We start from the raw sequence: 25,560 nt of genomic DNA, 5'->3' as shown, positions 1-25,560 counted from the left end.
GTCAAAAAATGGTTCAAATGGCTCTGAGCACTATGGGACTTAACTTCTGAGGTCATCAGTCCCTGCCGGCCGGGGTGGCCGAGCGGTTCTAGGTGCTACAGTCTGGAACCACGCGACCGCTACGGTCACAAAAAATGGTTGGTTCAAATGGCTCTGAGCACTATGGGACTTAACATCTGAGGTCATCAGTCCCCTAGAACTTAGAACTACTTAAACCTAACTAACCAAAGGACATCACACACATCCATGCCTGAGGCAGGATTCGAACCTGCGACCGTAGCGCCGCGGGTTTCCAGACTGAAGCGCCTAGAACCGCTCGGCCACAGTGGCCGGCCTGTGCATGGTGGTCATGTACAAAGACGCCCCTCAGAATCGCACATTGATATGGCCCGCCTAGGCCTCCCCACTTGCAGGGGGTGAGTGAGTGTTTAAAGAGCATACCAACCGTAAGAAAATATCGGATCACGCTCTGGAAGCTGAGCGCAATAGCTGTTGGCATTGGGAGTACCTATGAAGTGTGGACCATCTTGGAGGCCACATGCTGATGGAGGTATTCGATACGTTGTCGCCGAAGGAGATTTTGTCGCACTGCAGTGCGGATAATTTGGAGAGTACGCCGAAAATTGATGGCAGCGGAGTGACGCACGGTGGAGGTGAAAATGATACCAAGATACTCTAAATTCTGTACGCAAGGAAGAGAAGCCGAGTCCAATGGACATCGCCGAAGATTTAGCCACATTCGTGGTACTGTCCGCTGCAGTTCCATACGTTGATACCAAATCGACTACAATCTGTGTTCGGTGCGCGACCGGACAAAGAGGAGGAGGTCGTTCGCATTCCCATGACAACGAAAAGTGTGCTGCCGCAAAGTGAGACCAGAAAGGTGGGCCGTCAAGCTCTCGTCGAGTGGCTCCAGGTTTATGGCATAAAGAAGTGTTGAAAGTGGGCAACTTCGCCTTGTGGTGCGGCGTGTGGTCACTGGTCCCGCCACATGGCCATTGACCTGCCGGGCGCCGGATGACAGCAATAAATGGGGGGGGGGGAGGGGGGAAAACCCACTCGGTGTGTTATGGAGAGTAGAAAGTAATGCCCCACTTTATCGAATGCGTTGCCAAAATCAATAGCAACCGTCGCAGTATGGAGTCTGCAAACCGCTGCCAGTGCGACGAAATCGCGACATACCTCTGTGATCATTTGTATATTAACTGACCCACCCGGAGATATCTGTTCTGGGGACAGACTGCAATGGAGAGTCTTGCTGCAACATGTCGCCAGGAGTCGTGCAAACATTTCATAGTCCGCGTTAAGCAGAGTTAGGGGGCCGTAATATATCGTCGTCGCTCCCGGTTTCCAATGGCTAAGCCATGCGGCCACAATAGTCATTACGATTACGTGGACTATCCTAGTACGCCTCCCGTCAGGCCTAAATTTGCAACTTAGCCACACACAGCTAACATAGTGCCCCTTGCCCATCATTCTCATTACTTGCGGCATCTCGCCAGTTCCCGTAAGAGTTGGTGTGAATCTGCACTGAGGGATTCATTGGCCGTCATCGCCGTAATTATGTACATGTGGTGTCTGTTCTTTCGGACAGTCCAGCACAAATTTTCAACTTTTCAAAATTAATGTCCGCTCGCAGTCAATGTCTATAATTCCCTTGTGTCGTATTTCAAAACGGCTGCTGGATCAAAACATGGTGTCTGTTCTTTCAAACATGTCAGAATGAACAGCTTGATTCATTAATGATAGATTTAAGATACTATAGCCAGATGGCGCACAAGAAGAGAGGATCCTATTGATGTATTAATACACAGGTGGAGCTCTACACATGTTAAAAGTGGCGAAATTGCTTATGGTATTTCGTCCAATTAGTGCTTGTTACACGTACAGCTCATGGACCGCAGCGAGTGCCAGAGACAGACATCGGTTCCCAGAAATAAGTACACTGATACCAGCAACGAAAAAGGTTTTCTTGAATTGCCCTTAACGTGTACAATACTACAAGCTGAGGCTATGCGACCAACCTCTGCTTCGAGAGCCAGTGGTAACAAAATGGGCAACATGGACTGGAGCTGTGATATTCTACAGTAAGCGCTGTGAAGTCTGTGATGGAAGACTTTTCTTCCGATCCTACAGTGCGTGCGAGTGAATCCTTGTCAGCATTTAACAGCTGTAAAGTGGTCAGTTCAGTTTCATACGCCGCAAGTCACTTCAGCTGGCTTTCCTACTCCACTAAGAAACTGAAGGCTTCAAGTATGCCTGTGCAAGAATCCATGAGAATAATGGATGATACAGTTGGGAAGGTCAGTGTTGTTGTAGGTGAAGTGGGTGGTGAAGTTTCCAAGAAACAGCACTCTATGCTGAATATAAAGCTTGCATACTCATTGTGGTGTCACAGCCAGACACCACACTTGCTAGGTGGTAGCCTTTAAATCGGCCGCGGTCCATTAGTATACGTCGGACCCGCGTGTCGCCACTGTCAGTGATAGCAAACCGAGCGCCACCACACGGCAGGTCTAGAGAGACTTACTAGCACTCGCCCCAGTTGTACAGCCGACTTAGCCAGAGATGGATCACTGACAACTACGCTCTCATTTGCCGAGACGATAGCATAGCCTTCAGCTACGTCATTTGCTACGACCTAGCAAGGCGTCATAGCATTTGATATTATTTTATATTGTGGTTATAACATGTACCGTCAAGAGAGATGTTCTACAATTGTGGATTAAAGTTAAGTATTACATCAACTACGTACTTTATTTGCTACTAAAAATTCCCTTAACTGTTCCAGACCTCACGCCAGCCTGTGTGAGCTTAAGCGCGTGCCTTTCGGCTTCCTCTCATTGTGACTTGGCTGTCTTGCCAAGTCACAACACTCATATCCTGTTTTTTGTTCCGCTTATTTAATGGTGAAATTGTAGAATCCCCTGAGAATATTATTTTTAAGACAATTACTCTGCATAAATACGCACCGTTGACTTTTTGCGAAGTTGTGCGGTCTTTCCGCATTTATCAAAACATTGTCAGACAGAAGACTGTGCAAGGCAAAAGAACATTTAGAAACGAGTGTTATAATCAATGAAGCATCCCGTTCCAGTGCGACCCAGATGCTTGAATACAGCCGGCCAGAGTGGACGAGCGGTTCTAGGCGCTACAGTCTGGAACCGCGCGACCGCTACGGTCTCAGGTTCGAATCCTGTCTCGGGCATGGATGTGTGTGATGTCCTTAGGTTAGTTAGGTTTAAGTAGTTGTAAGTTCTAGCAGACTGATGACCTCCGATTTTAAGTCCCATAGTGCTCAGAGCGATTTTGCTTGAATAGGAGCTCCAACTAACTGTGATATTTGGCTAGCCTGCCTATGAACTTACGTTTTCAAGCAATAAAATAATTTTGGATTTAACGTATAATTGCATCATTACGTATTATTTGCGTATTTCACCATTTTTGGTTACATATTTATGTGCGCATTTCTTAATTTGCTGCTACATAGAAACGGGGCTCTACTAACAACGAAATTTATTTATGTTTTGTATAGTGGTGTTCGGTTTGTAGAGATCACGAGTGGAGAGAATGTTTGCTCATTGTGGAGCAACTACGTCCATTTCTGTTGTCGGATGGTCGTCCTGTCACTATATTATCACCTTAGTTTGAGTTAGAGTGTGGATAAGAAAGCTAGGCTTTAGTTATAATGAGAATATTTTCTTTCCTTCTCGAGTTGTATGGAACAGTCTTAGTGGAAGGCAATTAATCACGAATCTAGTCACTACATGTATAATTTACGACTACTACAAAAAATAGAAGGTAATATTTGTGCCAGAATATACAAGTAAGTAACACGACACAGAAAAAGCCTCTAAAGTGTAGCGAGGAACGCTTGTACAGGAAAAAACATGGATGGTGCCACACTGCGAATTTGGTACATAACACTGTAACATTATTGGGTCTTCGACCCAAATCTATATTCTCTTGTATCACACCTCAGTTGAGCGTATATATAGTAGCTGACGCACGACGCTACAACATGGTGTGACGCTGGAACGATGGATACTGCTACCCGGTTATAGCAGCCGTGGGAAACTGCCAGCAAAAAGATCGACTCATTTTCCAAATAACTTGGCATAGGCATGCGTATTGAAATATAAAGATTTGTAAACAGGCAGAAAACGACGCCACGGTCGGCAACGCCTATGTAAGACAACAAGTGTCTGGCGTAGTCGTTAGATGGTTACTGCAGCTACAATGGCAGGTCACCAAGATTTAAGTGAGTTTGACAGTGGTGTTTTAGTCATTGCACGAGCGATGAGACACAGCATCTCCGAGGTAGCGATGAGGTGGGGATTTTCGCGTACAACCATTTCGCGAGTGTGCCTTGAACATCAGGAATCCGTTAAAACATCAAATGTCCGACATCGCTGCGGCCGGGAAAAGATCCTGCAAGAACGGAACCAACAACAACTGAAGAGAATCGTTCAACATGAAGGAAGCGTGCCAACTATTCAACGAAACATCATCAATATTGGCTTTCGGATCCGAAGGCCCACACATGTACCCTTGATGACTGCACGACACAAAGTTTTAGCCTCACCTGTGCCCATCAACAATGGTCTGTCGATTACTGGAAACATGTGGCCTGGTCGGTCGAGTCTCGTTTAAAATTCTATCAAGCGGGCGGAAGTATGCGGGGATGGAGACAACCTCATGAATCCATGGACCATGCATGTCAGCAGGGGACTGTTCAAACTGGTGGAGGCTCTGTAATGATGCAGTTGGAGTGACATGGGACTCCTGCCTGATACCTGATCTTCAGAAGAGGTCTCCACCCCTTCGTACTCTTACGGATTTGTGGACAGCCCTCCAGGATTCATGGTGTCAATTCCCTCCAACACTATTTCAGTCATGCTACGTCGTGTTGCGGCACTTCTGCGTGTTCGCGGGGCCCTACACGATATTAGGCAGGTGTACCAGTTTCTTTGGCACTTCAGTGTACATACACGTAGTAGATCTCTGTATTGCCCCAGAAACGAATTAGTAATAGTCTGACCAAAGTTTTGGGGAGATTTCCCGCGTACGGTCAATCTTGGAACGTAATCTCCTCCCAGTTATTCCCAAGTTGTGAGCCACTTCCCGTACTTAACTGTCTCTGGAATTTGGATGAAGAGATGCGATCCCGACGACGGTCCAGACCTGAAACAGTTCGCCCTGCTCTTCAGGGCAAGGAATGAGCAATATAAAAAGAAGACTAGACATCGGTGGATGTCAAGCAGATACACTTCATTACTTATGGATTCAAGTCTTCGGTGTTTACTCTCTTTAATACACGATGCACACATACCCAACAGCTGAATCCGTTTTTGAATTTGTTCTGTATCGTTACAAATTAAAATAATTCCTATTCCCCCCGGTATGACGAAGGTTTTCGAGAGGTTTTCCTTTCTAATTAGGCAGATCCATAACTGAATATCCCGACCCAGTATTCCCAACTATCTCCCTGGCCCACTATAAGTCCTTTAAGACCCTATTGCGAACAAAACCGTCTACGTCACTTAATAGATTTTTATTTGTTATGTCGATTCGGCTACTGCCATCATCAGATCAATACCTAGAAGTCGTAAAATAAATTTCATTGTCAGTTGTAATAACACTACGGTGAAACAGTATAATGAATGAAAAATATTAAACTATCTATTCTGCTCTGTTGGCAAAAAACCACAACGATCGTAGACTCATTTAGAGGATTTATTTCCTTAATTAATTAGTCTGAGCTATGGCTGAAAAGTCAGAGCTTGATAGAGAATTTATTTCTTTAATTAATTTGTCTGAGCTCTGGCTGAAAAGTCAGAGCTTGAGTTTCCGATTAGATTTAAAACAATCTCTCCTGAACTTTGGCAATCGGGTAACGAAGTGTATGAGTAAAAAAGAACAAAGAACTGAATTAACGTTCGCTCCTGACGAGCCACTACTATCAGACTAGCAGTCAAAGCCTATGGACTAATATTCCAAGAGAAACACTTTGAGGACACATACTCTGTAAGAGGAAGTAAGAAGCTTAAGTACGATCTTACTATCACGGAAAGAATTATCTCCATTATTTACAAAAAATATTTTTATACCAATAGAATTAGAAAAATTAAAGCTGAAGAAGAACACTGAAGATAGACTGGCAAATCGGATAACGAATAAAGTAGTACTGAATCGAGTCGGGAAAGAAAGTCGTCTACCACACAAAAGAAAGCACATATCGTTAGAACACTTCCTAAGACGGCAAGTAATAGCTAACCTGGTAATGGAGAGAAACGTGGGAATAAACATTCTCGAAGGGAACCAAGTATCGGCTACAGTAAACAGAGTTCAAATGGATGTAGATCACAGTAGTTACTCAAAAATGGATATTTAAACAGGATAGACTACATGGAGATCAGCAAGAAACTATGACTGAAGACCGCAAGAACAGCATCGACAGCAAAACATGCTGTTAGATCGATTACCTAGTCGTACGCAAAAGGCACGCGAGTGGGAGGACTAACCTGTAACTATTCTGTGACAATATGTTTGAACAAATGAAAACATTCATCTGCAATTAATGTCACCGAGACTGCAGTACGATTAGTAATATGGCATGAGCACTGATGAACCAAAAAAATTTGACAGTCTGCTTAGACAGCATTTTGGTCCACATTGGGAATGCAGTACAGCATGTCATTTATTCAAAATGACAGTCACAATCGCATTATTTATTTTGCCGCCAACTGGTTTCAACCCGCGATGGGGTCATATTCAGGGAAATTTAGACCATTTGGTCGCTCGCTAGAGTCATCACCCTGCCTGTGCACGGTTGGCCAACAACACGTGGGCAAGCGGTAACGCCCTCCACGATGACCAACGCTAGTGGCATGGGTTCGACAAGTCATTAGTTTCTGGAGGTATGTAGCACCAGATGTTTACGCACTGGTCTTTCAATTTCCGTAAATTTCGGGCTGGTGGTCTGTGGGCATAGAGCTGACACTCTAGATAGCGTTTTACATGCGTCCCATCGAGTTCAGAGCAGTGGTATGTGTAAGCCGAGACGTCAACGTAGGTTCACGATCATGTTCCTCAAACCACTACAGAAAGATTTTGGCGTTGTGACATGGGCAGTTATCCTGCTAGGAGATGCCAAGGCCGTCGTGGAAGACAAAAGCATTAAGGGATGCCAATGGTCTGGAATAAAGTTCACGAGGCCCACTGTTGTATGGTATCTTTAATTACTACCCTGGTTACCATGGAAGTCCAGGTAAACGTCCCACAAAGCATAAGAAGTGTGATAAAAAAATGCGGTGAGCGAATTATTTTAGTAGCAATTGTCGAAGCTACGACAATTTGATGTAATTTGTCCCATAGTCATGGGCTGAGAGGCCAGCGTTAAATTAGAGCAAAGCGAACGACTGATGTGGATAGATCTGACAGTGTCTAGCAAGAAAATTAGGATTGTGTCAGTATATTCGCATTGTGAAGGGACAGATCAAGATAAGATGGATAGTTTTTATGGCGCACTCAGTGATGTAGTTGTTAGAGTAAAGGACATGGACAGTGTTCTGCTCATGGGTGATTTTAATGCCAGGATTGGAAATCGAACAGAAGGGTATGAAAAGGTTATGGGTAAATATGGAGAGGATATGGAAGCCAACAGGAACGGGAAACAACTCTTGGATTTCTGTGTCAGTATGGGCTTAGTAATCACAAACTCCTTTTTTAAACATAAGAACATTCACCGGTATACTTGGGAAGGCAGGGGAACCAGACCTGTCATTGACTATATAAAAACAGATCAGGAATTCAGGAAGGCTGTGAGGGACACACGTGTATTCAGGGGACTCTTTGATGACACTGATCACTATTTAATCTGCAGTGAAATTGGGATTATGAGACCGAAAGTGCAGGAGGTCAGGTCCATGTGTAGGAAGATAAGAGTGGGGAAACTTCAGGATAAGGAAATCAGGCACAAGTACATAACAGTGATCTCAGAAAGGTACCAGTTAGTTGAATGCAGTCAATTACAGTCATGGGAAAAGGAATGGACAAGGTACAGGGACACAGTACTAGAAGTGGCTAAAGAATGTCTTGGAACAGTAGTGTGTAAAGGTAGGATGAAGCAAACAGCTTGGTGGAATGACGCAGTGAAGGCAGCCTGTAAAAGGAAAAAGAAGGCGTATCAAAAATGGCTACATACTAGAACTCAGGTAGACAGAGAAAGTTATGTTGAAGAAAGAAACAAAGCCAAACAGATAAATGCAGCATTCAAGAAGAAATCTTGGGAAGACTTTGAAAACAGGTTGGAGACTTTGGGTCAAGCTGCTGGAAAACCATTCTGGAGTGTAATTAGCAGTCTTCGAAAGGGAGGTAAGAAGGAAATGACAAGTATTTTGGACAGGTCAGGAAAACTGCTGGTGAATCCTGTTGATGCCCTGGGCAGATGGAGAGAATATTTTGAAGAGTTGCTCAATGTAGCTGAAAATACGATTTGTAATGTTTCAGATTTCGATGTACAATGGGATAGGAATGATGATAGAAATAGGATCACATTTGAGGAAGTGGAGAAAATGGTCAAAAGATTGCAGAGCAACAAAGCGGCTGGGGTGGATGAAATTAAGTCGTAACTCATCAAATACAGTGGAATGTCAGGTCTTAAATGGCTACACAGGATAATTGAAATGGCGTGGGAATCGGTACAGGTTCCATCAGACTGGACGAAAGCAGTAATCACACCAATCTTTAAACATGGAAACAGAAAAGATTGTAACAACTACAGAGGTATCTCTTTAATCAGCGTTGTGGGTAAAATCTTCTCAGGTATTGTTGAAAGTGCGAGTATTAGTTGAGGACAAATTGGATGAAAATCAGTGTGGGTTTAGGCCTCATAGAGGTTGTCAGGACCAGATCTTTAGCTTACGGCAAATAATGGAGGAGTGTTATGAGTGGAACAGGGAATTGTATCTATGCTTTATAGATCTAGAAAAGGCATATGACCGGGTTCCTAGGAGGAAGTTATTGTCTGTTCTACGAGATTATGGAATAGGAGGCAAACTTTTGCAAGCAGTTAAAGGTCTTTACATAGATAGTCAGGCAGCAGCTAGAGTTGATGGTAAACTGAGTTCATGGTTCAGAGTAGTTTCAGGGTTAAGACAAGGCTGCAACCTGTCTCCACTGTTGTTCATATTATTTATGGATCATATGTTGAAAACAATAGACTGGCTGGGTCAGATTAAGATATGTGAACACAAAATAAGCAGTCTCGCATATGCAGATGACTTATTTGTGATGGCAGATTCGATTGAAAGTTTGCAAAGTAATATTTCAGAGCTAGATCAGAAATGTAAGGACTATGGTACGAAGATTAGCATCTCCAAAACGAACGTAATGTCAGTGGGAAAGAGATATAAATGGATTGAGTGCCAAATAGGAGGAACAAAGAACACGTGGACGGTTTCAAGTACTTAGGATGCATATTCTCACAGGATGGCAACATAGTGAAAGAACTGGAAGCGAGGTGTAGCAAAGGTAATGCAGTGAGCGCTCAGCTACGATCTACTCTCTTCTGCAAGAAGGAAGTCAGTACCAAGACTAAGTTATATGTGCACCGTTCAATCTTTCGACCAACTTTGTTGTATGGGAGCGAAAGCTGGGTGGCTTCAGGTTACCTTATCAATGAGGTTGAGGTTACGGATATGAAAGTAGCTAGGATGATTGCAGGTACTAGTAGATGGGAACAATGGCAGGAGGGTGTCCACAATGAGGAAATCAAAGAAAAACTGGGAATGAACTCTATAGATGTAGCAGTCGGGGCGATCAGGCTTAGATGGTGGAACCATGTTACACGCATGGAAGAAGCAAGGTTACCCAAGAGACTCATGGGTTCAACAGTAGAGGGTAGGAGGAGTCGGGGTAGACCAAGGAGAAGATACCTGGATTCGGTTGAGAACGATTTTGAAGTAATAGGCTTAACATCAGAAGAGGCACCAATGTTAGCACTGAATAGGGGATCATGGAGGAATTTTATAAGGGGGACTCCAGATTGAACGCTGAAAGGCATAATCAGTCTTAAATGATGATGATGATGATGATCTTATGACTTGTCAGTCAGTGTCCAGAGGCGCTAGAGTGGTTGCTGAATGGTCAGCGTGACGGAATGTCAATCCTCTGGGACTGGGTTCGTTTCCCGGCTGGGTCGGGGAATTTTCTTCGCCCAGGGACTGGGTGTTGTGCGGTCCTCATCATCATCCTATCATCCTCATCGACTGCAGGTCGCCGAAGTGGCGTCAGATTTGCCGGCACCCGGAGAACAGTCTGCCCGACGGGGGGCCCTAGCCGTACGATTAAATTAAAATCGCTTCTGTAGCGCATCATGGATTTTGAACAAAGCGTGAACATTAAGTTCTGTTTCAAGCTGTAAAAAAGTGACAAAGAAACTCACGAAACGTTGAAATTGGCGTATTGCTGTAACTCCGATGTTTAGAAGTGGTAAGAGCGATTTAAAAGCGGAAATGAATGGGTGGAAGACGAGCAATGTTCTGGACGTTCATTAATCTCAAAAACAGAGGAAAAGGTACAAATCGTGGCAAAAACTGTTCACTGAAACAGGCGGATATCTATTCAAGAGCGTGCCAAAGAACGTAGCATCTCGTACGGGTCCTTGCAAAGCATTTTAACCGATAATTTGCAAATGGGACGAATGAGTGCAAAATGTATTCCCACACTTTCGAGTGACGAGTAGAAGGAAAATTGTGTGTCAGTTTGCACGGAATTGAAGGATCGTCTTCATTCAGATCCGGATTTCATGTCCAAAATTGTAACAAGAGACGTAACTTAGGTCTATGGGTATGAAACTGAGACGAAAATTCAGAGTTCCCAGTGAATCTCCTCGTCCTAAAGATGCACCTCATTCAAAATCGAATATCAAAGTCATGCTCACTTTCGATATGAAGGGCATGGTGTGATCAAAGTTAGTTACAAGGGAGCAACTGTAAACGGATAATTTTACAGGGGTGTACTGAAACTTTTGCGAAACGGTGCACGTAGAAAGAGAGAGAAAAATGGGCCAATGGCTTCCTTCTTCGTCACGACAACGCGCCGTGCCACACCTCGCTTTTGATTCGCGACTTTCTGGCCGTAAAAAGTGTTCCCATCTGCAAACATCCGCCTTACTCATCAGATTTAATCCCATGTGAGTTCCGGCTACATCCAGAAATTAAAACCACGCTTAAAGGAAAACCGTTTCACACCATTTCTGACGCCGAAGAGAGCCACGACAGAGCAGCTGCACGCCCTTGCAAAATAAGCCTTCCATAAATGCTTCCAGTCGTGGAGTCAACGTTGGAATAAAAGCATAACTAGCTTAGGACAATATTTTGAAGGAGGTAGAATCAAATTCTATATAAACTTATTACTTTTTTTCGAATAAAATTATTCGCCGTGTTCTTGTCACACTTTGCATTAATGCGACCACCGGCGTGCGTCCGTGACTCGGTGCATACTTGAAGCAGCCATTTTCATGGATGTTGGTGCATCCGGACACGATCATCAACATGCTGTAACAAGATACGTTTTTCATCCGACCAGGCGACACGTGTTTCATCCGACCGGGCGACACGCTACCACTGAAATAATCTTCATGACATCGTACGCACTTCAGTCGTAATTAACTACGTAGTTGGGTCATCCACTGACAGTCCGGAACCGTGCGACTGCTACGGTCGCAGGTTCGAATCCTGCCTCGGGCATGGATGTGTGTGATGTCCTTACGTTAGTTAGGTTTAAGTAGTTCTAAGTTCTAGGGGACTAATGACCACAGCAGTTGAGTCCCATAGTGCTCAGAGCCATTTGAACCATTTGAATCATCCACTGACGAGCCACAAGTTCGACAAAGTCTGCTGAACAGTGTACTCCGAAACACTTGTGCTTCCAGCAGCACTATATTCTGCCGACATACCTGCAACAAATAGCTGCCTATCCTGCTTGAGAGAGCACGGTCTGTGATGAGGCGTGGACGTCGAACCCCTTGTCCACTACTGGTGGTTGCTCCGTCATTTAACCACTTATATGGCCACCGCACTGACACTCGAGCACCCGACCAGCTTCGTCGTTCGCGAGTTGCTTATTCCCGGTTGCTGGGCCGTAACAATCTTCCTTTGGCCAAAGTCGTTTGTGTCAGTGAACTTCCCCAGTTGTGTCCGATAATATCGCTAGAATGATTACCTATTCGTCCTTCCTCCGCTTGTACTGTCCTTCCTGTGTCACTGACCGCAGTATCAACAGGCAGCATTCAATCTCGCTGTGAGCAGTGGTCATAATGTTTTGGCTCACGAGAGTACGTCTGAGCCACACTACGTGCCGAAGGTCGGCAGGACTGTGCCGCCATGAAGAAGAATATGGACAGTTAGTTAGTTACATGTTACTTATATCATTTGACGATTCTTCTATCGAAATTATCTAGAACGAGTCAGTTTACAGGATATGTATACATGGTTGGTGTTAACATTAATGGACACATTATTATTTTTTGTCCTACTTACACAACTACAATTAAATGTTTTTAATGGTTACCAGTTTTTAAGAAGAAATTCGTCACTGAAATTGGCATTTACCTGGAGAAATGATTTTCAATTAGATTTAAAACTTGCTTCGCTACCTGTCAGACATTTTATGTTATTGGTAAAATGACAGAAAAGTTTTGTTACTGCATGTTGAACTCCTTTTTGACCCATCAACATCTTTAACAATGGGTAATACAGGTCATTTTCCTCTCTAGTGTTGTAGGTATGGACCACACTGCTCTTCTCAAATTGTGCTGGATTATTTATGACGAATTTCATTAACGATTGTACGTATTGTGACGGCGCAGTCAAAATGCCTAGCTCCTTGATAAACTACCTACATGACGTCCGTGGGAGAACACCACATATTATTTACCCCAGAAAATTATTCTGTACGACGTTATTGGGTGGAAATATGAAAAATACAGCAGGAGATTGATACATTTGTTTCCAAGATTACCAATTATACAATGAGCAGAAGAGGCTGAACTTGCTGGAGAAGCTCAGAAGTATGCTTCTTCCAGTTTAAGTTCTCATCAACATGCACACCCAAAAATCTTGAGCATTCTACCGCATATACTGACTCCCACTCATGTGCTACATCAGTTGTTAGTATGACTCTGTGTGTTGTACAGAACTGAATGTAGTGTGTCTCTTCAAAATTTAAAGTTCATGTTGAGAGAACTATTTAATAGTTATTTGGAAAATATCATTTACCAACTATTCAGATGCTTTGTCTTCAATGGGATTCATTGTAACACTAGTACTGTCTGCAAAAAGTACCAATTTTGTTCGTTCAATGTTGAGTGCTAGGTCACTCACATATGTAAGGAATAGGGGTGGACCCAAAACTGACCCCTGTGGTACTCTCTTTGCGATAATTGTTTCTTTCTCCTTTTTTTATTCTTTTTGCGGTACCTAAAATTCTCTACCTTCCCGATATTCTCTGAATTATTGAGCACAACCTGTTTGTTAAGTATGTTTCAAACTGACTGTGCATAAAGTCATCACTTTGTAATGGTTCCTTATTTACGTGACCGTTACGGCACTCCAACCCCAATTCTCGATACCAGTAATATCGTACTACTTTTCTGCGAAGTAAAAGACATATTTTTGTGAAAATATTCACATTTGGTCTTATTAATGTACAGGTACTCCGATGTATCGATATATTACATTTCTGTGAGACTGTCATAATCTTTGACTTACTTGTAACCGTTTTGGCGCGAATGTGCACAGAGTAGTCTTTGTTTCACTCTGCAGAAGTTAAGTTGTTATTTTCGCTTTGTAAAAGAACAGTCAAGTCTTGTGTTTAGTTAAAGTGGAAATTAAATATATGAAGATTGATACAAACTGTTTTCTTGATGATGTGACATTTGAGAAGAAGTATATGTGAATTCACAAGAAGTTTATTGAAAATGTAGATCGTGAACACTAAGTCAAAAATTATTTCTACCATACCATCGTTCTGATCTGGGATTGTTAGATCATTAAGAATTTTCTGAAAAACGCATTTGTTAGGTCTTCAAATATTGCTAAAACACAGATCTGGACCTTCTAGCAATCAAAGTGGAATCACCCTAGAACCAACAAGATGAGCCATAACGACTTCGACGAAATCTATGTGGGAATCCATTCAAGATAAGTGCTAAACTTAATGACTTTTTTTACAGTGGCTTCATTATTTCCATTCTGACGACACCATCCACAGTCAATAACTTTGTTGTTGCCCGATAAAGCGAACATATACTGCTTGAGCAACATTATTAATCTGATTTCTAACCTACTTTGCAAGTGGTGGTATTGTTAGAACTTCCATAAAACTAAAGTTTTTCTAAGGGAGCAACATGATTTACACTGCCAAAAGCTTTGTAAAGATCACAAAAACACCAAGAGGCTAAGACGTATTAGTGTTTGAGGCTTGCTCTATATGATGAGTGAATGGAATAAGGTGCTGGCTTCTACGTACGGAACCGTACCGGCTGGTCTGCCCGCCAGGCCCCGACTGCGGCGCGCGGGGGTACCGCCTCGTCCTCTGCAGCGTCGCGCCGCGTCGCGACTCTCGGGATGATGTCTCTGGGGGGACCTCGAGGCCACCAGAGGACGAGTTGGACCGGGCCAGAGCCGGCCGGGCCGCCAGGGCGTGGCAAGGCCGCCGGCAGAGGCGCGTCCGTATATAAGGGCGCGGCGCGCATCTGCAAGCCACAGGTCTTCTGCGAGTGCCGGCCACACACCACCAGCAGCGCATCCAGTCATGAGGTTCCTCGTAAGTACCAGCCTCGATCTCGCTTAGTCGGGGGACTCTCTCGTGAACCATAGTTTGTTAGTTAACGAACGTCCGAGCACACGGAGTACATGACTAGCTCGGACGCTTCTTAAGCAGTAGAACCCAGTACGTTGCCCTCAACGGACATATTCACTAGGGATAAAGATATCGTCAGGAGTGTTCCATGGAAGTCTGATAGGACCGCTTTCATTGTCTCTATATTTAAATGATTTGATGGATAGGTTGAGCAGCAGTCTGCAGCAGTATACGGGAAAGTAAGTGTAGAAGGAAACAGGATATCTTACGTAGAATTGCTATTTAGTATAATGAATGACTTGACTGGAATACTCTATTTCAAATTCTGAAGGTGGCAGGGGTAAAATACAGGGAGCGAAAGGCTATTTACAATTTGTACAGAAAGTAGATGGCAGTTATGAGAGTCGAGGGACATGAAAGGGAAGCAGTGGTTGGGAAGGGAGTGAGACAGGGTTGTAGCCTCTCCCAGATGCTATCCAGTCTGTATATTGAGCAAGCAGTAAAGGAAACAAAAGAAAAGTTCGGAGTAGGTATTACAATCCATGGAGAAGAAATAAAAACTTTGAGGTTCGCCGATGACATTGTAATTCTGTCAGAGACAGCAAAGGACTTGGAAGAGCAGTTGAACGGAATGGACAGTGTCTTGAAAGGAGGGTATAAGATGCACATCAACAAAAGCAAAACGAGGATAATGGAATGTAGTCGAATTAAGTCGGGTGATGCTGAGGGTATTAGATTAGGAAATGAGACACTTAAAGTACCAAAAGAGTTTAGCTATTTGGGGAACAAAATAACTGATGATGGTCGAAGTAGAGAGGATATAAAATGTAGACTGGCAATGGCAAGGAAAGCGTTTCTGAGGAAGAGAAATTTGTTAACATCGAGTATAGATTTAAGTGTCAGGAAGTCGTTTCTGAAAGTATTTGTATGGAGTGTAGCCATGTATGGAAGTGAAACATGGACGATAAGTAGTTTGGACAAGAAGAGAATAGAAGCTTTCGAAATGGGGTGCTACAGAAGAATGCTGAAGGTTAGATGGGTAGATCACATAACTAATGAGGAGGTATTGAATAGAATTGGGGAGAAGAGGAGTTTGTGGCACAACTTGACAAGAGGAAGGAACCGGTTGGTAGGACATGTTCTGAAGCATCAAGGGATCACAAATTTAGCATTGGAGGGCAGCGTGGAGGGTAAAAATCGGAGAGGGAGACCAAGACATGAATACACTAAGCACATTCAGAAGGATGTAGGCTGCAGTAGGTACTGGGAGATGAAGAAGCTTGCACAGGATAGAGTAGCATGGAGAGCTGCATCAAACCAGTCTCAGGACTGAAGACCACAACAACAACAACAACGTTGCCCTCGACGGCGAGTATTCACTACAGATAAAGATATCGTCAGGAGTGTTCCATGGAAGTCTGACAGGACCGCTTTCATTCTCTCTATATTTAAAGGATATGATGGATAGGGTGAGCAGCAATCTGCGGCAGTATACGGGAAAGTAAGTGTAGAAGGATACAGGATATCTTACGAAGAATTTATATTTCGTATAATGAATGGTAGCTTGCCCTCACCCTTATAAAGGTAAGTTAATGCGAGTAGTAGCAAAAACAGTTCTGTAATATTAGAATGCCATATTACTGCTGTGCTGCCTAATACAGTCACGGCGATTAAATATTAGAAGTAACGTTGCAATACGATATGAAATGGAATGAGCACGTAAGGGATGTGGCAGGGAAGGCGAATGTTCCGTTTCGGTTTATCGGGGTAGTTTTGGGAAAGTGAAACTCATCTGTAAAGAAGACGGTTTACAAAAGACTAGTGCGATGTATTCTTGAGTAGTGCTTACGTGTTTTGAATACCCACCATGTCGAATGGAAGGAACACATCGAGGAAATTTAGAGACATGCTCCTAGATATCTTACCGGGAGGTTCGATGAACACACAAATGTTACTCAGACGCTTCGAGAGCTCAAGTGAGAATCCACGGAGTGGAGACAAGCTATTTTCCCGAAATTTGGAGAATCAGTATTTGCAGCTAACTGCAGAACGATTCGACGTCCGCCGGTGTATGTTACGCGTACGGACCGCGAAAACTCCTCCCGAACAGGCCACGAAGGCCCAACGCTACCGACCGGCCGCCGTGTCATCCTCAGCCCATTAGCGTCACTGGATGCGGATATGGAGGGGCATGTCGTCAGCACACCGCTCTCCAGGCCGTATGAAGGACCGCGAAGACAAGATGACAGAAAATAGTTCTCGTACGGATGCGTGCAAATAATCGCTTTTCCCTCGCTCCATTTGCGAGTGGAACAGGAAAGGAAAGACTAGTAGTGGTACATGGTACCCTCCGCCATGCACCGTACGGTGGCTTGTGGTTATGTATGTGGGTTCAGATACAAGTCTTACACCTCTGTCACGTGGATCGCAACAAGCGGTATGTTATAGTGACTCTGCGATCCTGATCTGCGCCAACCAGCAAAGATTCCGAAAATGTCGGTCATGCGGAAGCCAACTCGGGATTCTCTCACCTGACATTCATAGGACCTTGGATAAAGACAGGTAGACTTGGTATCTCTTGACTTCCGAAGAGCATCTGACACAGTACGAAATTGGTTCAAATGGCTCTGAGCACTATGGGACTTAACATCTGAGATCATCAGTCCCCTAGAACTTAGAACTACTTAAACCTAACTAACCTAAGGACATCACACACATCCATGGCCGAGGCAGGACTTGAAGCTGCGACCGTAGCAGTCGCTCGGTTCCAGACTGAAGCGCCTAGAACCGCTCGGTCACAGCGGCCGGCGACTCAGTACGGCACTAACGCTTAGAGGAAAAGGTGCTATCGTACACGGTGTCCATCGTAATTTGTAACCGCGTGCAGGATTTCTTGATAGATGGATGATCAATGTTTCCTTGGAGGGCACGTTATCAACAAATGTAGTAGTAAATTCTGGAGTGCCCCAGGGTAATTGTTGGGTCCTTACTCTTCAAGTTTCTTATTGATATCTTGGTTGGCATATTTAAAAGTAACCCAAAATTAAGCGGGTGTTACATTATACGTCTTGAACTACTGTCTGCAAAAAGTTGCACAGATATTCTGTCAGATCCTGATAAGATTTGAAAGTGGTAGATAGATTTGCAACTTACATTTAATTTTCAGAAATTCAAAACTGACAACTGCTCAAAATGAATAAAAGAATATCCTATGAGTACAAAAAAAAAAAAAAAGAGTCCAATTGGGATATGTAACTCATACAAATATGGTGGAGTAACAGTTTTTACGGACATGAAATATAATCATATGGGCTCCGTCGTAGGAAGGGTGGTTGTGTTGGATGAAACGAGACTGGGGAAGTGCAGACTACAGAGAAGACTGCTTATGTTAAACTCGTGCAAAGCATCATGGAATCGCGCTAAAGTGTGTGGGACCCATATCAAACAGACGCAACAAGAAATATTGAGAACGTACAGAAAAGTGTAGCACGAATATTTGATCCACGGAGTGGTCACGGAAATGCTGGAAAACCTGACCTATCCAGAGAAAAGCCTACTTGCAACATCTCAAAAACTAGTATTAAGAGAGGAATCTAGGGATATATCACCACATCCCCTTATACGTCGCTCCCGTAGCGAACGCGACGACAAGATTAGACAAATTACAGTAAGCACAGAGGCATGCAATCAGTCGTTCTTACCGCACTCCATACGCTAACGGATGAGATTTTAATATGGGGTACCATTGGTATCATTCATTTCTAAGTGGTTTACACATTATGAATGTAGATGTAGATGTTACGTTCACACTATTTTTAACGACCAACCATTGCTTGATAGTCTGCATAAGGCGTCAAAAAGCATTATCTGACGAGCATGCGATCAGCACACGTTTCTTCTAGCTGATAATATCCTTTTTCAAAACCGGAACCGCTGCTTTTCTTCATTTAGCACTTTAGTTGTCTTCAGCGCACTGCATGGACCCACAGGTATAGGAAAAGTTTCCAGTACTGTCGGAAATAGATTCAGGGCCTCTATATTGCAGTCATAGATGTAGACGTCACCTATGGCTAACCTTAACTTTCCTTCGTTTCTTTCCAGTTGAATATTCTAGCGTCTGTAATTGTCTCATGGCGATGAAACAGCCCTGTCCAACTTTTAGGGGTCTTCAGTCATACGGACTTGGCGAGGATCTAAGTAGGCGAGCTACTTCCAAGAACGGATTGAATGAAAGATTTGTAGCTCTTATGAACAGTTCCCGTGAGAAGTAACCTTGCATCAGCCGTAGTGTCATATGAAATTCACGTAAATAATCAGCTGTAATCCCCTCTAGCTTTCAGTCTACAGAAATGTATGGGAAACTAACGTAGGAGATTCGCTCAAAGTTTCATGTAGACAGATATTGGAAGCTATTTGATGAAAACAATCAGGGTTACTGGCGTTTCATCAGCCAGTGTTCGGTGTGTCTTCCAGATAAAGACTGTAAAACGTTTTCTTCTTTTTTCCAAGGATTTAGAAAAGTATATGAAGTTTAATAAAAATCATAATGTCTGTCTGATTGTGATACTAAAAAAAGTGCTGTTTCTGGTGAGTTACACCAAGAATTTTATGCAGTTAATAGTATCCATCCATACCATTTGTTTATCGCCTATGGTGGACAGCATTAATTATTTCAGGGATTTATGTCGCGGATAACTGCATATAGTTTTGATTCTACCTTTAACAGCTGGTCCTTGTTCCTGAGACAGTCTCTAGTTCATGGACAACAAGGCAGGATTTAATCTCTTACGATCTGGCCGTTGCAACTAATTGTGACTTTGCTAAACAGCCAGTCACTTCAAATACTCACACGAGCGTACCGGCGCCTGCATAAATATTGTCTGAAGTCAGATGTGAGTAATACTCTTTTCCACGGCACGTATCACCTCCACCTAACCACTTGCACATTTTAAGCCCTATTTCAACTAAATAGAAGGCACTCTGAGACGAAGTACCCACCAATAGTATGTCCGGCGCGTAAAACACAGGTTGTTACCTTCACCTTTATGTTTATGTTCAAAAGGCCACAATGTATGTGGAATACGCAAGTATGTGGACCAGTTCTCGAGAAGCTGCCGGCCTCAGATTAATGCGTACGGCCCGGTCAGTTTGAGGTTGCGCGACGCCTTAGGCCCAAGGACGGTAGCTGCGACGTAAGATGAGGCAAGCGTCGGCTGCGAGGCGGCGGTCAGATAGGGCGTGGCACGGTGTGCTGGTTAAGGGGTTGATTTATGTATTTTACATTTTTGTTTCACATCTGAATGGACTAGTAATTCATCAAACAATATGCAAGTGTTCAAATGGTTCAAATCGCTCTGAGCACTATGGGACTTAGAAGCTGAGGTCATCAGTCCCCTAGAACTTAGAACTACTTAAACCTAACTAACCTAAGGACATCACAGACATCCATGCCCGAGGCAGGATTCGAATCTGTGACCGTAGCGAATACGCACGTGTGGCGGGTTTAAAGCACGTTAAAAATGGAAGAAGTCTGAATGCTTAAAACACCATTGCAGTATTATAAAACTCTGTATTTTTCATTTAGCTTTATTATCTGCAAAATGCATCAATGACAGTCTGTAATACGTATGGCCTTCCTTCGGTATTTTACAATGGTTGTCCATAAACAGTTCTTGGTAATCATATTCTTCCCATTTTCTAAATATTTTTTTCTAGAGGAGAGTTTGGAAACATTTTACTTCATTCTGGCCTGTGTATGATATGATCGTCAGTCCTGATATTTTCCCTTTTATGATCGTACTTAATGTACGTTCTAAAAGCGCACTCTGCACATTTCATCACATCTGTACCCAGCAGTTTATTAACTTTTTTCTCTTCTGTTGACTCCCCAAACTTCTGAGCTGCTACTACATTCTTCTGAACACCATTATGACGTCCGTTCCAGATATGTTTCATCAGCTGTCGGCTCCAAATTATGCCACTGAGTTACTATATGGTATTTCGTCCCTTGTTCATTCGGTACCTCAACATATTTTTTATTAAATATAGAACTGAAGTGCTTCAATTCCTTGTAATTCTCATCGCAATTTCTTTCAGTATCTAAACGTTTTCAATATTTACGTTTCTAAACTACATTTCTCATTTGTGCTTCGCATCCAGGAAAGGGGCGAGTATAGATGTACGAGATGTCGGCAACATTTAAATTCACGTAGTAGTTGGATTTTAATACGAAGCAAGTAAAACGCGCTATTGTTAAATCTTGTATAGGGAATTTTCATTGCAAACGAGTTTACACTTCAATTCTTAGCATGTAGTGACGGAGAAACACTCAAAATCTTGAAACTTCTTGGCAGATTAAAACTGTGTGCCGGACCGAGACTCGAACTCGGAACCTTTGTATTCGCCGGCAAGTGCTCTGCCAAATGAGTTACCCAAGCACGACTCACGCTCCGTCCTCACAGCTTTACTTCTGCCGGTAGTTTCGCAGGAGAGCTTCTGTAAAGTTTGGAAGGTAGGAGACGAGGTACTGCCAGAAGAAAAGCTGTGAGGAGGGGTCGTGAGTCGTGCTTGGGTAGCTCAGTTGGCAGAGCACTTGCCCGCGAAAGGCAAAGGTCCCGAGTTCGAGTGTCGGTCCGGCACACAGTTTTAATCTGCCAGGAAGTTTCATATCGCGCACACTCCGCTGCAGAGTGAAAATCCCATTATGGACTCAGAATCTTATTAATACCGTCATGAGTTACTAGCACTGTTATGAATGTGTTTCTCCTGCCTGCAGGTTGTCATCGGCGCCCTTCTGGCGACAGCCGCTGCCAGGCCCGGCTACCTGCACGGAGGGCTGGCTGGCGTGACGCACATCTCCGCCGCCCCCGCAGCCATCTCCTACAGCGCCGCCGCCCCCGCAGCCATCTCCTACGCCGCCGCCGCCCCCGCAGCCATCTCCTACACCGCAGCCGCCCCCGCTGCCATCTCCTACACCGCCGCCGCCCCCGCCGCCGTCGTCGCGCCCGTCTCCATCTCGTCGCAGTACCACGCCCAGGACGAGCTCGGCCAGTACAACTACGGCTACCACGACGGCATCTCCGCCAAGTCTGAGGTGCGCGGCATCGACGGCTCCGTCGCCGGCGGCTACTCCTACGTGGACGGCAACGGCGTCGTCCAGAGCGCGCGCTACACGGCCGACGCCGTGAACGGCTTCCGCGTGTCAGCCACCAACCTGCCCGTGGCCCCCGCCGCCCCCGAGGCCCCCGCCCTCGAGGCCCCCAAGCCCGTCGAAGACACCCCCGAGGTCGCCGAGGCCAAGGCCGCCCACGCCTCCGCCGTGGCTGAGGCCGCCGCCCGCGCCGCCGCCGCCCCCGAGGTGCCCGAGCCGGCCGCCGTCGCCGTGTCTGCCCCCGCTTCCTACGCCGTGGCTGCTCCCGCCATCGCATACTCCGCCCCCGCCGTCGCCTACTCCGCCCCCGCCGTCGCCTACTCCGCCCCCGCCGTGGTGTCCGTGTCGCCCGCCAGGTCCTTCGCCTACCACACGGTGGCCGCCGAGCCTCTGACGTACGCTGCCCGCTCGCCCGTGGTGCTGGCCAGTGAGGCGCTGCCTGCCGAAGCCATCGCTCACCTCAGGGCCAAGGCTGCCCTTCTGGGCTGAAGCTTTCTAAGATAGCTTCGCACCTCTCCTGACCTGTACATAAATCTTCAATAAACTATTGATGGCATCTTAAAAGTTTTTCTGTTATTTACAGCACATTAAATTACATGATTCCTCTCCACTGTAAAGGCAGCTTAAAAAATAAATACCAAAATTCTAGAAACACACTCTTCAGGTAGGGAGAATAGCAAGGGCAAATAGCAACATGAGCCCGAAAATACGGAATTATAGTGACGGAAGGAATTGTGGCACTGGGTCGACAAAACGCTCTCGAAGCCAACGAAGGCAAGTCGATGTAACAAACATCGCACTATTCAGTCTGGTGCAACATGCCGAAAGCGCTTCAACAGCATGAAACTGCGAGTACTTTTGTGATTTTAGAGAGAAATTCTTCGGCACCGACGACGAAATTTTATTTTCTAAATTACACTACTGGCCATGAAACTTGCCACACCAAGAAGAAATGCAGATGATAAACGGTTATTCATTGGACAAATATATTATACTAGAACTGACATATGATTACATTTTCACGCAATTTGGGTGCATAGATCCTGAGAAACCTAGAACAACCACCTCTGGCCGTAATAACGCCTGCGCATTGAGCCAAACAGAGCTTGGATGGCATGTACAGGTACAGCTGCTCATGCAGCTTCAACACGATACCACAGTTCATCAAGATTAGTGACTGGCGTATTGTGACGAGCCAGTTGCTCGGCCACCATTCACCAGACCTTTTCAGTTAGTGAGAGATCTGGAGAATGTGCTGGCCAGGACAGCAGTCGAACATTATCTGTATCCAGAAAGGCCCGTACAGGAACGGCAACATGCGGTCGTGCATTATCCTGCTGAAATGTAGGGTTTCGCAGGGGTCGAATGAAGGGTAGAGCCACGGGTCGTAACACATCTGAAATGTAACGTCCACTGTTCAAAGGGCCGTCAATGTGAACAAGAGGTGACCGAGACGTGTAATCAATGGCACCCCATACCATCACGCCGGGTGACACACCATTATGGCGATGACGAATACACGCTTCCAATGTGCGTTCTCCGCGATGTCGCCAAACACGGATGCGACCGTCATGATGCTGTATGCAGAACCTGGATTCATCCTAAAAAATGACGTTTCGCCATTCGTGCACCCAGGTTCGTCGTTGAGTACACGATCGCAGGCGCTCCTGTCTGTGATGCAGCGGCAAGGGTAACCGCAGCCATGTCTCCTAGCTGATAGTCCATGCTGCTGCAAACGTCGTCGAACTGTTCGTGCAGACAGTTGTTGTCTTGCAAACGTCCCCATCTGTTGACTCAGGGATCGAGACGTGGCTGCACGATCCGTTACATCCATGCGGATAAGATGCGTGTCATCTCGACTGCTAGTGATACGAGGCCGTTGGGATCCAGCACGGCGTTCCGTATTACCCTGCTGAACCCACCGATTCCATATTCTGCTAACAGTCATTGGATGTCGACCAACGCGAGCAGCAATGTCGCGATACGATAACCTGCAATACAACTCGACCGTTATCAAAGTCGGTAACGTGATGGTACGCATTTCTCCTCCTTACATGAGGCATCACAACGACGTTTCACCAGGCAACGCCGGTCAGTTGCTGTTTGTGTATGAGAAATCGGTTGTAAACTTTGCTCATGTCAGCACGTTGTAGGTGTCGCCACCGGCGCCAACCTTGTGTGAATGCTCTGAAAAAGCTAATCATTTGCGTATCACAGCATCTTCTTCGTGTCGGTTAAATTCGTGGTGTAGCAATTTTCATGGCCAGTAGTGTATATAAAGTTAACGCTGTGGCGCACACGTCCATTTCAATGGACTGTCCTTAACGTCGCTTCTTTGGCGTTTCCAATCAGTTCTGAAGCGGCAAATGCACGCTGCCAACTCCAGTGGACTCTGCCTATGGGCGCAGCCGCAGGACTGATTGATAAGAAGCGACATTAACAGCTGTCCACTATAGTAGGCGGGTGCATCACAGGGTTAAAGTTAGTGCAAAAAAGCGCTTTAATCTGCAACAATACTGTGATACTGCCAGATACAGCAGCTGTGGGAAGAGAAGTGCTGAAAATGTCAGCAGATGGTTCAAATGGCTCTGAGCACTATGGGATCTAACATCTATGGTCATCAGGATCATTTAGTAATCGCGAAAGCGTTACGGAGATGATAGATAAACTCCAGTGGAAGACTTTGCAGGAGAGAAGCTCAGTAGCTCGGTACGGGCTTTTGTTGAAGTTTCGAGAACATACCTTTACCGAGGAGTCAAGCAGTATATTGCTCCCTCCTACGTATATCTCGCTAAGAGACCATGAGGATAAAATTAGTGAGATTAGAGCCCACACAGAGGCATACCGACACTCTTTCTTTCCACGAACAATACGAGACTGGAATAGATGGGAGAACCGATAGAGGTACTCAAAGTACCCGTCCGCCACACACCGCCAGGTGGCTTTCGGGGTATGGATGTAGATGTAGATGTAGAAAGAACTATTTATCCGTGTGCTACGGGGAGTTTCTCAAGAAAATACGAATTAATGTTGCTGACCAAAAGGTCTGGAAGCCCATAGATGCAAATGTTGGCATTGGTATCCTACGCTGCGTTGCCTACGCTACGTTTGTCAGTCCGCTTCTGCAGTATTGCACTGCGTTAAGATCTTATTACCAGATAGGACTGATAGAGGATATCGGAGAAGTTCATAGAAGGACAGGTAGTTTAGTAGTATCGAGAAATTAGACAGAGAGAGTCACAGATATGATGCGCGTGTTGGATGGCAATCATTCGTTGCGGGAATATGATTCCACGAAGTTTCAATGGCCAAGTTTTTCCTCCGAATGCGAAAATATTTTGATGACGGCCAACTACATTGGAAGAAACGATCATTGTGATAATATAAGAAAAACCAGAGATTGCATTGAAAGAATAAAGTGTCCGCTTTCCAGCGTGCTTTTCGTTTAGAGTTGAACGGTAGACATCCATGGGAGAATTAAGAATGTCTATGGGGCAGGGCAGCATGTCTGGTGAACACCACCTCTGTGGAACGGAAACTGC

The 25,560-nt window shown here is 44.9% G+C and overlaps 2 protein-coding genes across 3 annotated transcripts in view; one reads left to right on the top strand and one right to left on the bottom strand.

Moving 5' to 3' along the window:
* Window positions 1-14,645, bottom strand: part of LOC126473915 (cuticle protein 16.5-like) — a 319,612-nt gene extending 304,967 nt beyond the window's left edge. Inside the window, exon 1 of one of the 2 annotated variants that reach the window (XM_050101266.1) lies at window positions 14,546-14,645. The gene's annotated coding sequence lies outside the window, so the exon portion shown is untranslated. Of the gene's footprint in view, window positions 1-14,535 lie in introns of both variants that reach the window. The other variant, XM_050101264.1, reaches the window with a different exon arrangement.
* The window catches only part of LOC126474280 (ice-structuring glycoprotein-like), a 43,229-nt gene extending 20,647 nt beyond the window's left edge, over window positions 1-22,582 (top strand). Inside the window, exons 3-4 of the mRNA XM_050101745.1 lie at window positions 14,659-14,832; window positions 21,644-22,582. Of these exons, the coding sequence (XP_049957702.1) occupies window positions 14,659-14,832; window positions 21,644-22,507 (1,038 nt within the window). The 3' untranslated portion in view covers window positions 22,508-22,582. The remainder of the gene's footprint in view (window positions 1-14,658; window positions 14,833-21,643) is intronic.
* Window positions 22,583-25,560: the final 2,978 nt, after the last annotated feature.

This window comes from Schistocerca serialis, chromosome 4 (genome assembly GCF_023864345.2).
Source record: "Schistocerca serialis cubense isolate TAMUIC-IGC-003099 chromosome 4, iqSchSeri2.2, whole genome shotgun sequence".
In the NCBI taxonomy this organism is placed as follows: Eukaryota; Metazoa; Arthropoda; class Insecta; order Orthoptera; family Acrididae; genus Schistocerca; species Schistocerca serialis.
The sequence above is the reverse complement of the archived record's forward strand: the minus strand, read 5'-3'. Positions and strand labels throughout refer to the sequence as shown.